General features: G+C 41.5%; 1 protein-coding gene across 1 annotated transcript in view; it reads right to left on the minus strand.

Annotated features, from left to right (window-relative positions):
- Nucleotides 1-3,347: 3,347 nt before the first annotated feature.
- ZMPSTE24 (zinc metallopeptidase STE24) overlaps nucleotides 3,348-13,657 on the minus strand; it is a 38,095-nt gene continuing 27,785 nt past the window's right edge. Inside the window, exons 8-10 of the mRNA XM_079778111.1 lie at nucleotides 11,461-11,565; nucleotides 9,355-9,498; nucleotides 3,348-5,157 (exon numbers count right to left, since the gene is read on the minus strand). Coding sequence (XP_079634237.1) covers nucleotides 4,933-5,157; nucleotides 9,355-9,498; nucleotides 11,461-11,565 — 474 coding nt within the window. The 3' untranslated portion in view covers nucleotides 3,348-4,932. The remainder of the gene's footprint in view (nucleotides 5,158-9,354; nucleotides 9,499-11,460; nucleotides 11,566-13,657) is intronic.

The raw sequence follows: 13,657 nt of genomic DNA on the forward strand, positions 1-13,657 counted from the left end.
AAGTTAGAAACATCGATGAGAGAGAAACATCGATCAGCTGCCTCCTGCACACCCCCTACTGGGGATGTGCCCACAACCAAGGTACATGCCCTTGACTGGAATCAAACCTGGGACCCTTGAGTCCGCAGGCCGACGCTCTATCCACTGAGCCAAACCAGTCAGGGCTGATTGGTTAATTCTTGGCACCAGAAATCCTTATATACAAGTATAGTCCCCCAATTTTTTAAAAACTCACTTTGGAGCAAAAAGGGTAGGTAATTACTATTATTATTTTGTAAATCAATCAAAATTATACAATTTTTGGTCAGATCGGCAAAAATGTATTTTTGATGCGCCACAGAATTTTGTTCAGTTTGTGTGTGCCAGGAGATGAAAAAGGCTGGAAATGGTTGCAGCAGAGCATACCTGGTGTCTTGCCAGGGCCAGGCACACAGGAGGGCCCCTGTGTCTCCACACCCGCTGTGTGCTGGCCCTGGGACAGGATCTGGCAGCGAAGTATTAGAAGTCTTGGTTCTTACCTCCCAGGGGTTCCCAGGCCCACGAGAAAAGACCTAGACCTGGATGATGAGAGCAGAAGTGACAGTCACACCATTTCCACTAAGGGGACGACTAGGGGAGATCTGACCTGTACCCCTGGGGCTCCCAGCCTCAGCGTTGTAGGCCAGCAAGGCTCCTCCAAGCAGCAGGAGCAGGGAAGGGTGTGGCAGGTGTCTTTGACCCATGCAAAGATGGGAGGTTTTGAAATTCAGGGAATAACCAATCCCTTTGCTCCATTATTGATTTGGGCATTTGTTCCCCCAAATAAAACATTCTGCCAGCCCCAGACCCTTTTGGAGACACAGGACTCAGGACTGAGGTCTGAGCATTTTCTGAAGTCTGGGCCCTCCTACATGTCACCTTAAACTTGGCTGGAAGTCCCCACCTATGTTGGAGCATCCTTTTCCTCCTCTGGCCAACAGAGGCAGAGAACTCTGCTTACTAGCCCACCCTCTCCTCTCTCTCCCCGAGTTCCTACAATGGCCTCTAAGTCCCTGGAAAATCTCTTCATCTCTACTCTGACTTTGTCTCTTGTCTTCCCAGCACACTCCGTCCCAGCCGCGCTGGTCGTCTGATATTTCTCAAACACACCAGGCTCGCTCCCACATCAAGGTCTTGACACTTGTTCCCTCTTCTTGGGACGCTCTTCCCTAAACATCTGCTTAGGTCGCCCACTCACTTCTCAGTTCTTTGTTCAAACATTACCTTCGGCGATCTTTTTATGACCATCCTATTTAAAATTGCAATCCCACCACCATCACACACAAACACCTCAAGCCCTCGTTTCTCTACAAGACATCTATCACCATTTAAGATCTATTTTATATATTTTGATTGTCCCCACTAGAATGTTAACTCCATGAGGTGGGATTTTTCTATTGTTCCTTTATTAATGTATTCCCCAGCACCTAGAGCAGAACTTGGTACAGAGTGGGGGCTCGATATTTGTTCACTAGCAACAGGTGGAGAAATGAAGGCTCAGTGAAGTTTCTTGCTCAAAGTCTCACTAGTACATGGTATGTTGGATTTTCGAACCCTGGATCTTACTCTTAAGTTATACAACCCCGTTTTTCAACCATCCTCCAGAGAGCCACAGGAGAGCTCTGATCCAAAAGTGGAGGCTATCGTCTGAGATGCTGGCTTCATCCTGCTTACGGGGTGGGAGTTGGGGGGAGGGCAGTCCTGGTTGCACAGGTTTTTAGAACACATGGGGGTAACCCTAGCTGGTTTGGCTCAGTAGAAAGAGCATCAGCCTGGGGACTGAAGGGTCCCAGGTTTAATTCTGGTCAAGAGCATGTTACCTCGGTTAGAGGCAACTAATCAATGTGTCTCTCTCACATCAATGTTTCTCTCTCTCTCCCCCCCACTCTCTAAAAATCAATGGAAGAATATCCTCAGGTGAGATTAACAAAAGAACTACATAGATAGAACACATGGGGATATCTTCCTCTCTGATAAATTGTTTAAGAAATCCTCCTCCCTAGCAACCATCCTGGGTAGTATTGTCTGAACAGGGCTACACCATGCCTTGATGGGTCATTTCTGCCTTCCTACCAAACTGTACTTAGATTGACACACAAGTTCCTCATTCACACCATTGTGGTCTTGAACCAGAAGTTTTTGGATATGAGTTCTCTGTAATTTTCTTTCTTTCTTTTTAAAAATATATTTTATTGATTTTTTTACAGAGAGGAAGGGAGAGGGATAGAGTTAGAGAGTTTGAAACATCAATCAGCTGCCTCCTGCACACCCCTACTGGGGATGTGCCCACAACCAAGGTACATGCCCTTGACCGGAATCGAACCTGGGACCCTTCAGTCCACAGGCCGACGCTCTATCCACTGAGCCAAACCAGTTAGGGCATCTGTAATTTTCTTTGTATAGCACCTAGGGCAGAACTTACGGCCCTCAAGTGGTACTCAGCTTTCTGCTAATGACGACAGAGCACTCAAAACAGCCAAAGCTACATAACGTATACATGTACAAAAGAATCCAGAAAAAGACCAAAGAAAGAAGGCTTCCTCAGGGAGGGAAATGCTACATAAAGGATTGGGGGTGACAATGAGAATATAAAGGTAAAGGGCAAGGTGGGACCAACACTGGTACTAAAACCACTCAATCCCTGGGATTTTGCTCCTATCCTAAACAGAGGTGGAATTTACTAGCAGCTCTCAGATGTCAGTAAAGGGCCAAGACAAAGGTAGTATGTACACATAGCTGCCTGCCTTAAATTCAAAGCTGAACCCTGCTGAGGCCTTGTTCTACTTCATTCTGCACCCTGCATACCCACCAAGGGATGCAAATTGCTGCCTCCTTCCCTCTTTGGTTGGCCTCCCCACTCCTTCCCCTAACTGGGCAAAACTCAGGAAGCTGCCAGGATACTCTGGCCACCCCTTTGCCTCTGCCATCCATACGTTGTAGGTGACTAGATGAAAACAATTACATATTAATTATATACAATTAAGCTAACTACTGCTACAGAGAAGGAAGACCAAAGAGGCAGCTGGAGCAGACCACACAGGCTCAAGACAACTGGGAGTCATGAAAGCGGAGAAGGAATGGTTCCGAATGACGCTTCTGAGAACACACCAGTAAAAACTTGTAACGCTCTGACACACCAGTGCAGCAGGAGGCAGACTCTGAAGAGGCCTGTGTGAGTGAGGCATGGTGACGCGTCAACATCACTCAGCATCAGGGCTGTTTCTTCCCATTATTCTTCGTGTCCTAGCAACTCAGTTCTCTAGGTAATAAACACAGCTAGGTGACAAATGACGCACAAATTTTGTCAAATCAAAGACAAAGTACATCAATCTGTAATTGGCAATTTTTAATGTTTCACTTGTGCAGAACGAAAATTTGTGTTTAAAGGCACAGAAGGGAGGAAAGGCAGTTAACACAGCATGGGTCCACGACAAAGCTGGATAAAACCACAGGACTGCTCCTCTTTAGCCTTGGGGAAATAAATAATGCTGTACTAACCTAGACATCACTCAGTTATGAGCTGAGCAAAAGACTTTCTGGCCAGATACCAAGGGTGCACAGTTGATCCCACTTTGGAATAAATGCCCAGAAGGTAAGCATTACCCGTGGGTGGCAGTTTAGCCACAAAGTTCTCATACAGGAAGTGTACAGAGATTTGAAGCAGTCAAACATGCAGCTTTTTAAACTTAAAGAGAAATCTTTTGTGACATTTGTTTTAAAAAGGAAAAATTATCTGCATATCAAGAAGAGTAATTTTAAAAAATGGAAACAGGCTCGATTTAAATAGTACTTACAACTTACTAATAAAAATTATAAAAATAAAAACCAAAACTCTTCTGTCCTTGAGATAGAAAACTATATTTTTTCCTATAATATCATAAGAGAATCAGCATTTTCACCCTTATGTCTCTTAAAATATTATTTCTCTTCTTTCCACATTCTGTCATTTTAAAAATAGCAAAATCTGTTCAATACGGCAATTTCTGCCAAGTGAAAGAATATACCACCTATTGAATAAAAGAATATGAATGAGGAAAAAGCTGGATGTTCTGAAAAATACCAGTTTACCGCTAATGGATCTGATCATACTCACCAGGTGGAAGGAAAAATAAAGACTAAGATTTTCTTAAAAACAAAACTAAAACCCAATGATTTGAAGCATTCTACACATAATTTCTAATTTCAAAGCACTATTGGAAATTCTTGATCAATGTGTAGCAAGAGAGGGAACAGAGAAATTTGGTAGAATTGTAGGGCATATTTCTAACTACTTTCATTTAAACAACATCAGCCTTACCAATTATTATCTTTCTTCCTCATTTAAAACACTGATTGGCCAGATTAAATCGTAACAGCATGACAGTAAAAACAAGTCTCAACTTGGGTATGAGCACAGTGCTTCGAAAGCAGTTTCTGTATTACAGATAGGACTCAGAGGTGGTGTGTCCTCTTTTAAGTATATGCCCCCAAACACCTTACATGGCTCAAAAAATTTACAAGTTGATGGCCCTGGCCAGGTAGCTCAGTTGGTTAGAGCATCATCCCCATACACCAAGGTTGCAGGTTTGATCCCCAGTCAGGGCACATACAGGAATCAACCAATGAATGCGCAAATAACAACAAATCAGGGTTTCTTGCTCTCTCTCTAAAAACTCACTTAAAATTTTTTCCTACAGGTTGATGGTAAATTCAATGTTAAAGATAAAGTACAAGCCTTAAAACTTCATCCAGTGTTTTCATTGAAAAATGGATTATTAAAATAATTTTTGAAATGGGATTAAATATATTTAAATCTGGACTTTTCTGTACTTAATAGTTTTCTTTAAAAAGAAAAGTTTAAAAACATCAAGAGCCGGAACATGCTGTCAGGACAGAAATAATTAGAAATGCCGTCGGTTGCAGAAGCTGGGCAACTCAGTCTTGTTTAGAATTTTTCAAAGCTTGAAGTCTCTCTATTAGTGGAGGGTGGGAATAATGCCACATGGAAAAGAGCCAGTCAGAAACAGGGAATCCCAAGTTATCTTTGTTTAGTTTGATTAAAGCAGAATATAAGTCTTTAGCCTTTCCAAGTTTCTTGGCAAATGCATCAGCTTGAAACTCAAATCTGCGGCTCAGCACTGTTAGGCAAAAAGAAAGAACCTGAAAAAATAAATAAAAGCGTTTTAACCACTGCCCACTTCTTTGCTGTCCCTGAAGGTTTCAAGGAATAAGACTGCAGAGAAGTTCTGCTCAAAATAAGAGAAACAGCAGGCCCAAGAAAGATCACTAGTACTTAGGGAACCTAGGATGAGGGAATTATTATATATCGAGCTTCCCCCCCCCCCCACCTCAAGCAAATAGAACGGAAACAGATATACATACAAATGACCCTTACCAAAAAATATTAATTTTTAAGAATCTGCTATTTGCCGGGCATTTTACATATTTCCCAACAATCTTGCTCCTGTTTTACAGATGAGGAAAGTGAAGCTCAGAGAGGTTGATAACTTGCTTGAGGTCACACAGCTGGAAGGTGGTAGTGCTGAAATTCTCAGCGACTCCAAAGCCCATGCACACCACCTTCCTCAGAGACCGAGTGAAGGCATGATCATTTACATTCAGACTTTTTTTTCTTTCTAAAAAAATATTCTTGATCACATCTACTTTTAAAGGATAATGACAGTATTTACTGAGAATATTCTAAAAAATATGCTACAAAAAAAAAATGCTACAGCTTCTAATAACAATCTCAAAATGGAATTTTCAAAAATGTTCTGAGCTATGGAAGTGTTGTTAGAATATCCACTCTCCACAGGTGACAGCTATGAAGAGCACAAATTTCATCTGAAAATATAAATTTCTGAGGGAAAAATAATTTATTTGTATACTGAAATATTGCAGGTTGAATAACATGATATTTAAGATATTTTTTATCTTAAAATAATTCAGCATTAAAACAAACAAAAAGTCTAAAATGTCTCTCGTTTGTCCTCTTATTGCTACTAGCAAATGTAAGTTTCAAAGTAAAGTCTGGGAGTGCCTTATGCATTCTAAGATATGTTAAAAACCTAAAAACTGAATTCTGCCTGAAATTTTTTTCCAAATCTTTAATAAACTCTTCGGGACAGAGTGTGTAACACATCTATCTCACTGTAACACATAAATAAAGACATAAGCAGTTACTAATCTGCACCTATCTACTCTTACGTAGGTTTCCAAACTCTTTTTAATTGGGCAATTGTCTCCCGGAAAATCTCTTTCCTATCATGACCTCTTTTTTTTATTATTAAATATATTTTTATTGATTTCAGAGAGGAAGGAAGAGGGAGAGAGAGAAACATCCATGATGAGAGAGAATCATGGATCAGCTGCCTCCTGCAAGTCCCCCACTGGGGATCAAGCCCACAACCCAGGCATGTGCCCTTGACCGGAATCGAACCCGGGACCCTTCAGTATGCAGGCCGATTCTCTATCCACTGAGCCAAACCAGCTAGGGCTCATGACCTCTTAAACACTGACATTACACATAAGATTTTTTGTTTAAATATCTAGTCTTTTTGAAACAAATCTTATGGGCTCTCCAAGGTTTTAAAAATTGGTTATCTGCCCTAGCCAGTTTTGCTCAGTAGATAGAGCATCAGCCTGAGGACTAAAGGGTCCCAGGTTTGATTCCGGTCAAGGGCATGTAACTTGGTTGCAAGTTCAAACTCCGGCCCAGGCCCTGGTCAGGGGGCATGCAGGAGGCAACCAATCGATGTGTTTCTCTCACATCGATATTACTCTGTCTTTCCCTCTCTCTTCCACTCTCTCTAAATATCAATGGAAAAATATCCTCTGGTGAGGATTAAAAAAAAAAAAAAAGTTGCTATCTTTGTCAATTAACCACTTCAAATTATTTTACTACCTCACAATTTTATTTAGACACCAGAGGCCTAATGAACGAAGATTCATGCAAGAATAGGCCTTCCTCCCCCTGGCTGCTGGCACCACCTCTGCTCTGCCCGGAGCCGCCTTCCGCCTCTAGCCTTATCACATCAATTTGCATATCCCCTCCTTATTGGCTGTGGGCTCTGCCATATTTGTCGTGGAGTTATGGTCATTTGCATATTATGGGGTTTTTGTTGTTTGTTTTTTTTAAAAATATATTTTATTGATTTTTTTACAGAGAGGAAGGGAGAGGGATAGAAAGTTAGAAACATTGATGAGAGAGAAACATCGATCAGCTGCCTCCTGCACACTCCCCACTGGGGATGTGCCCGCAACCAAGGTACATGCCCTTGGCCGGAATCGAACCTGAGACATTCCAGTCCGCAGGCCGACGCTCCATCCACTGAGCCAAACCGGTTAGGGCACATATTACGTCTTTATTAGATAGGATGTTTTGAGGTGACTTCAACTACTCAATCTAAGGAAACTAACAAAACAATACCCCCTTGAGGAGCCCAATTAAATGCCACAAAGGATAACTACTAACACTACTTACAAGAGGACCTTTCTACTCAGTTCCTTATACCTTCTAAGTAAGTTCAAACCTAACAACTGAATTTTGCCTGAAATTTATATATAGTAACTCTTACTTAATGGGAATGATTTTCTGATTTCCCAGTCTATGGCAGGTTAAAGAACATTAGAAGGGATAGTGACCATAAAGGAAAGTCACATTGATAGGATTATTAGCCTGACTGTGAGGGAAGACAAGAAAATTAGGTAAGTAAGTAAGTAAATAAATAAATAATAGCACAACTGCTGAAAAGGCAGCGTGGTCTGGGTTCATTAGTACACATAGTACAGCGTCCTAAGGCACTACAGAATTGGGATGGGAGACAGCAATGACAATGCCATCACAAGGCAGTCTGCAACCTCTTTAAGCAGTAACAAACTGTGTAAGGCATTTTATAAATACTTCCCATAAAACTTATAATCTCAGTTCTCTGGAAAATTTGTTTACTTTATGTAGACAATGCTATATAAATATGATCTGTTCCTCTCTTTCTTTTTTTTTTTTTAAATATATTTTATTGATTTTTTACAGAGAGGAAGAGAGAGGGATAGAGAGTTAGAAACATCGATGAGAGAGAAACATCGATCAGCTGCCTCTTGCACAACCCCTACTGGGGATGTGCCCGCAACCAAGGTACATGCCCTTGACCGGAATCGAACCTGGGACCCTGGAGTCCGCAGGCCGACGCTCTATCCACTGAGCCAAACCGGTTTTGGCCCTCTCTTTCTTTTCTGGTACCTTACTTACCCTGCTCCTCTTTTTTATGATAAAATAGGATTCATTTAGTTTATCTTAAAACAGTGATTGCAAACCTCTGACACGCGTGTCAGCACTAAATATTTAGTTTTCGGTTTATTAAATACAATTATATATAACAATTATACATTTATGTTATTTAAACTATAAATATCGTGAAATAATGTTTTTTCCTCAAAGTGACACACTACCCGAGTTATGCTCAGTTTTTTGGCGAAGTTTGACACACCAAGCTCAAAAGGTTGCCCATCACTGTCTTAAAACCTTAAATCTACACTTGTCCCAAGAAAGTATTCTTCTGAATGGAGAGATATCAAGATCCCCAATATTACTTCTTGGTTTAATTTGAAAGCCTTATCAAATATGACTTGTTGTATCATCAGATTTATTAATAGTCTCAGTAATCTTTGTCTAATACATATGGAGTCCCACTACTGAGCAATCACAGAGCAGTGGTTCTTAAGCTTCACTTATCATAAACTAGAGGCCCAGTGCATGAAACTCATGCACTGGTAGGGTCCCTATCGGCTTCCGGCTGGGTACTCCCCCCGCCTCCTTCGCCTGTTGCCGCCCCCTGGTCGAACTCCCAGACAACCCTGACTGAAGGGACAATTTGCATACTACACTTTTATTATATAGGATTATCTGATTTTGAGGGTGTGCAGTGGGACCCTAAGGCTATTTTGAAGCAGGTGGTTAGAGAACACAATCATACAGCCTCCCTTATCTAGCCATATACCCCCAATTATTATTTGTTCTATCCCCTCACACATGGATTTTCACCTAAGCATTGGTGAATATGTGGTCTAAGGCACAGCATTCATCCATCAAGACTCTGAGATATAAGTTACATCAAGGTTTATACTACTAAAGTCTAATTCTCTACTTTTTTCCCCTTAGCCGCATGCAAGCTTTTGTTTATTTGGGCTTGGGTTTTCTGCTACTTTTTTATACTGACCAGGAAATCAAGGGACTAAAAGACTTTGTTTCATTTCCTTGTTAAAAACTATAGTTTTCGTGTGTTTTTTTACTACCCTAGGGGTTCTAGATTTGAAACAGGCAAGGGCATATGTGAGATAAGTTTAAAGGTTATACATTACCTCATTGTAAGGTGAAAAAATAAACTGGAAGATGATCAATAGTCCAATTAGAGTAGGTTGGCTGTCAAAAAAACCAAATGCAGCAAAAAGCTCTTTTCGACCAATTAATACAGCAAACAAGAAGAAACACAGGAAAGAATTCATCTAGAAAGGACACAAAATTTCTAAGTTATTACTAAGCCAATTTCACTGCAGTACCAAAAAGTACAATAAGACATCATAGTGTGAATTTAAGAATGGTGTTAGTGTGCCCTAGCCAGTTTGGCTCAGTGGATAGTGTGGGCCTGCGGACCAAAGGGTCGTGGGTTCAATTCCGGTCAAGGGCACGTACCTTGGTTGCATGCTCCTCCCCAGCCCTGGCCCTGGTCAGGCCTCGTGCAGGAGGCAACCAGTCGATGTGTTTCTTTCACATCGATGTTTCCTCTCTGTCTTTCCCTCTCTCTTCCACTCTCCCTAAAAATCAATGGAAAAATATCCTTGGGTGAGGATTAACAAAAAAAGAAAAAAGAAAGAAAAAAAGAAATACTCTCCGTGAGGAACTTTAAGGGTTTATATCATCGTTCACTCAGTCTGGAAGCAGAGAGGGAGAGGTCTAAGCTGAGGCTCTATATACTGATTCACTAGCAGTAGACAACTAATGGTTTGGCTGGATGATCAGGGCTTTGGAACAAACTAGAGCAGTGGTCAGCAAACCGCGGCTCGTGAGCCACATGCGGCCCCTTGAGTGTGGCTCTTCCACAAAATACCACGTGCGGGCGCGCATGTACAGTGCGATTGAAACTTCGTGGCCCATGTGCAGAAGTTGGTTTTCAGCCTGGGCGAGTCTATTTTGAAGAAGTGGCGTTAGAACACTCAAGGGGCCAAAGAGCCGCATGTGGCTCGCGAGCCGCGGTTTGCCAACCACTGAACTAGAGGATGGCTAACAAGATTTGGAAAAAAGGGATGTGGGAAAACTTCCAAAATTAGTACTGGGTGTGTTAATTCTGTGGTCTAAGGTGAATGTTCACCAAGAGTCCCACAAGAGGAGGCTCTCAATGATCAGGTGGAGAAGATGCCTGCTTTGTCACTCAAGAACTTGGTTGAGAGACTCATGAACAAAACAGCCAAGGCGATAGGGATGGAGTCAGTGCACTAGTCAACAACATAAGACATCCCCCACTGGCTCCTGCTAGGTGCCCAATCTCAGGGGAGGCAATCAACCCCAGCCCCAGTACCACACCTTAGGGACCAGCCCACAACCTCACATGAGGTAAACTGATTCCATTGGACCCCTACTTTCATGAAAAGGGCAGTGATTTTCCTTATTAGACTGAATTTGGATTTATTTAAAGTCTTACTCACTGATGTGTATCCATACAACAGCTTCAAGCCAAGGAACTCATTTTTATACCTATAGATGTTAAGGCAACAGGAAAGTGCCTACAGGATTCATAAATCTTCCCATATAATTCATCATCCAGAACCAGGTGGCTTTTAGAAAGGTACAAAGTCCCACTTAAGAGTCAGTTAAGCCCATAAATGCTCGGCTCTAGTCAACAAGATGCAGTGCTATTTCAGCCAGAGCCTGCAAATGTGTGGTCACTCTGTGGCTTTAGAGGTATTATGTTACAGGAACTGCTACTTCCTTCTTTATATTCACTACATTTTCCAATTTCTTATCAATAGATGTATAATGACTTTTAATGAGAAAAAAAATGTTTTTATAAAAGCATTTTAATGTCCAACCTATTTGGGCTCACTTCTTTTGATCTTACAGCTCCCACCGTTTAGTGACTCAGGAGGTAGTGATGACGATGGTGATAACCATAAATACTTTCTAGTACTTACCAATTTTCAGGTACTACTATAAACTCTTAACATATATTAGCTCATCTAATTCTTGTATTAGTCCTTTGAGGTGTTATCATTCAAAAAGGGAATGGTGGCAGACAGGTTCAGGAAACTGCCTGAGGTCACATAGGTAGTGAGTCAGGGAGCCTTGATGTGAAGCCAGGTGGCCAGGCTATAGAATCTGTCTTAACCTCTCTCCTATATGATCTCTCATACCTGCCATACTTAAAATTTGACTACCATGCCATAAAAAGAGAATTGTCATTCCAAACTTACCTGGCTAATAATGATATTTTTGACTGTGTGTCCCAACTTCCAATGCCCCAGTTCATGGCCTAGTACAGCAAGTACCTCCTCATTATTGCATCCTTGTTTCTTATTCTGAATCAAAGAACAAATGGAAAATAAATTATCAAGAACCTTCAAAAAGTTTATACCTTTTACCCCAGTAAGAGCCCATCTTTGATTTTAACTTAAGGAAGCAATCGGACTTTTGTGCAAAACTGTTCATTTACTTAACAGAACATTCTCTAAACCACTTATATTAGACACTGGTTTAAGCACTGAGGAGAGAATCATGAACAAGACAGACTTATGCTGACTTCCTGAAGTTTACAGCCTAATTTAGATTAGGAAAAATATAATCTTTATCAATAGACTAGATAAATAAATCATGACAATGTCATGACAGCCATATTATAAACCCACTAAAAATTGTTTTAATATGGAATGCTTCACGAATTTTGCGTGTCATCTTTGCGCAGGGGCCATGCTAATTTTCTCTGTATTGTTCCAATTTTAGTATATGTGCTGTCGAAGCATGCACAGAAATTTTGTTTTTAAAAATTAGGTAGTGACGTGAAATTGCTCATGATCAATAGTGTAAAATAATAGTTATGTTATAGACCCATTAGTAATGTTTTCAAAGATTATGTTCTGACATGGAAAAATGATTTAATTAGGTGAAGAAAGCAGGAAACAATACTAAAACACTATATGATTCTAATTATGAAAAAATGTGAGCCCGGCTGGCATGGCTCAGTGGTTGAGCATTGACCTATGAACCAGGAGGTCACAGTCCGATTCCTGGTCAGGGCACATGCTCAGGTTGCAAGCTTGATCCTCAGTGGGGGGTGTGCAGGAGGCAGCCAATCAATGATTTTTGCTTGTCATTGATCTCTCTCTCTTTCTCCCCCTTCCTCTCTGAAGTCAATTATATATATAATTATATATATAGTAAATGTCTATGTAAAAATATACGAATCTAGAAAACAGACTGGAGGTATATCAAAATGTTAACAAGTTTCTTCTATATGGTAGAATTAGTGATGTTTAACTATTTTATATATTTCCTATATTCTAAGTTATCTATAAATAAGAACATATCACTTATGACCTCCAAAAATACACCAGGAGTTGCCATTTTAAAAATTGAAAATTCCAAGTTAAGATGGCAGAAAGTATATCACATCTAATTTTCTCCCCAAAATCCCCAATAAAACTATAATCAAGATATCTATCTATATAAAAGCCTAAGTGACGGAATGACTGAACAACCAGTTGCTATGACGTGCACTGACCACCAGGGGAAGATGCACAACACAGGAGCTGCCCCCTGGTGGTCAGTGTGCTCCCACGGCTGGCCAACCTCCCACAGTCCCTCACCCCAGCCAGCGGGCCAACCTCCCACAGTCCCTCCCCCCAGCCAGCTGGCCAACCTCCCACGGTCCCACCCCCTGGCAGTCCAACCTCCCACAGTCCCTCCCCCCAGCCAGCCAGCTAGCTTCTCCAATTGGCCCTGATTGCCAACCAGGCCGAGGGACCCCACCCGTGCACAAATTTGTGCATTGGGCCTCTAGTATCTATATTTATATATAAATATAAGTATATCTTATATATAAATATATATATATACTAGAAGCTCGATGCATGAAGATTCGGGCCAGAATGGGCCTTCCTTTCTCTGGCTGCCCGCACCGCTTTCGCTCTGGCTGGAGCTGCCTTTCCACCTTCCTACACTGCTCAGAGGCCCAGAGTGGCCAGGGACGGGGTGGAACGCCTGCATCATCGCCATGACGACGATGCAAGCGTCCCTTCCTGCCCCCAGCCGCTTGGCGGCTGTGTATGCAAATTAACCACCAGCTTTGTTGGGTTAATTTGCATACTTGCTCCTGATTGGCTGTGGGCGTCGTGAAGGTACAGTCAATTAGCATGTTTGTCTATTATTAGGTAAGATATAAACATAAAGATATAAACCCACAAAGATGGGGAAAACAGTAGGTGACAACAGCAACATTTTGGAAGCAGGAAAACAGATGGAGAAAGAAGAATCAGCCTTATTTACAGCAGTCTTCAAATGGTTTGGGAATTAACAGCACCAGGTACTTCTGGAACTGGGGGAGAGGGGGAGGTAACTAAAATAAGAATTGAATGAGAGCTGTTCGAGAAAGAGTTAAAGCTCCAGACTCCTTCT

Source organism: Cnephaeus nilssonii, assembly GCF_951640355.1.
Source record: "Cnephaeus nilssonii genome assembly, chromosome: 7".
Lineage (NCBI taxonomy): Eukaryota > Metazoa > Chordata > Mammalia > Chiroptera > Vespertilionidae > Cnephaeus > Cnephaeus nilssonii.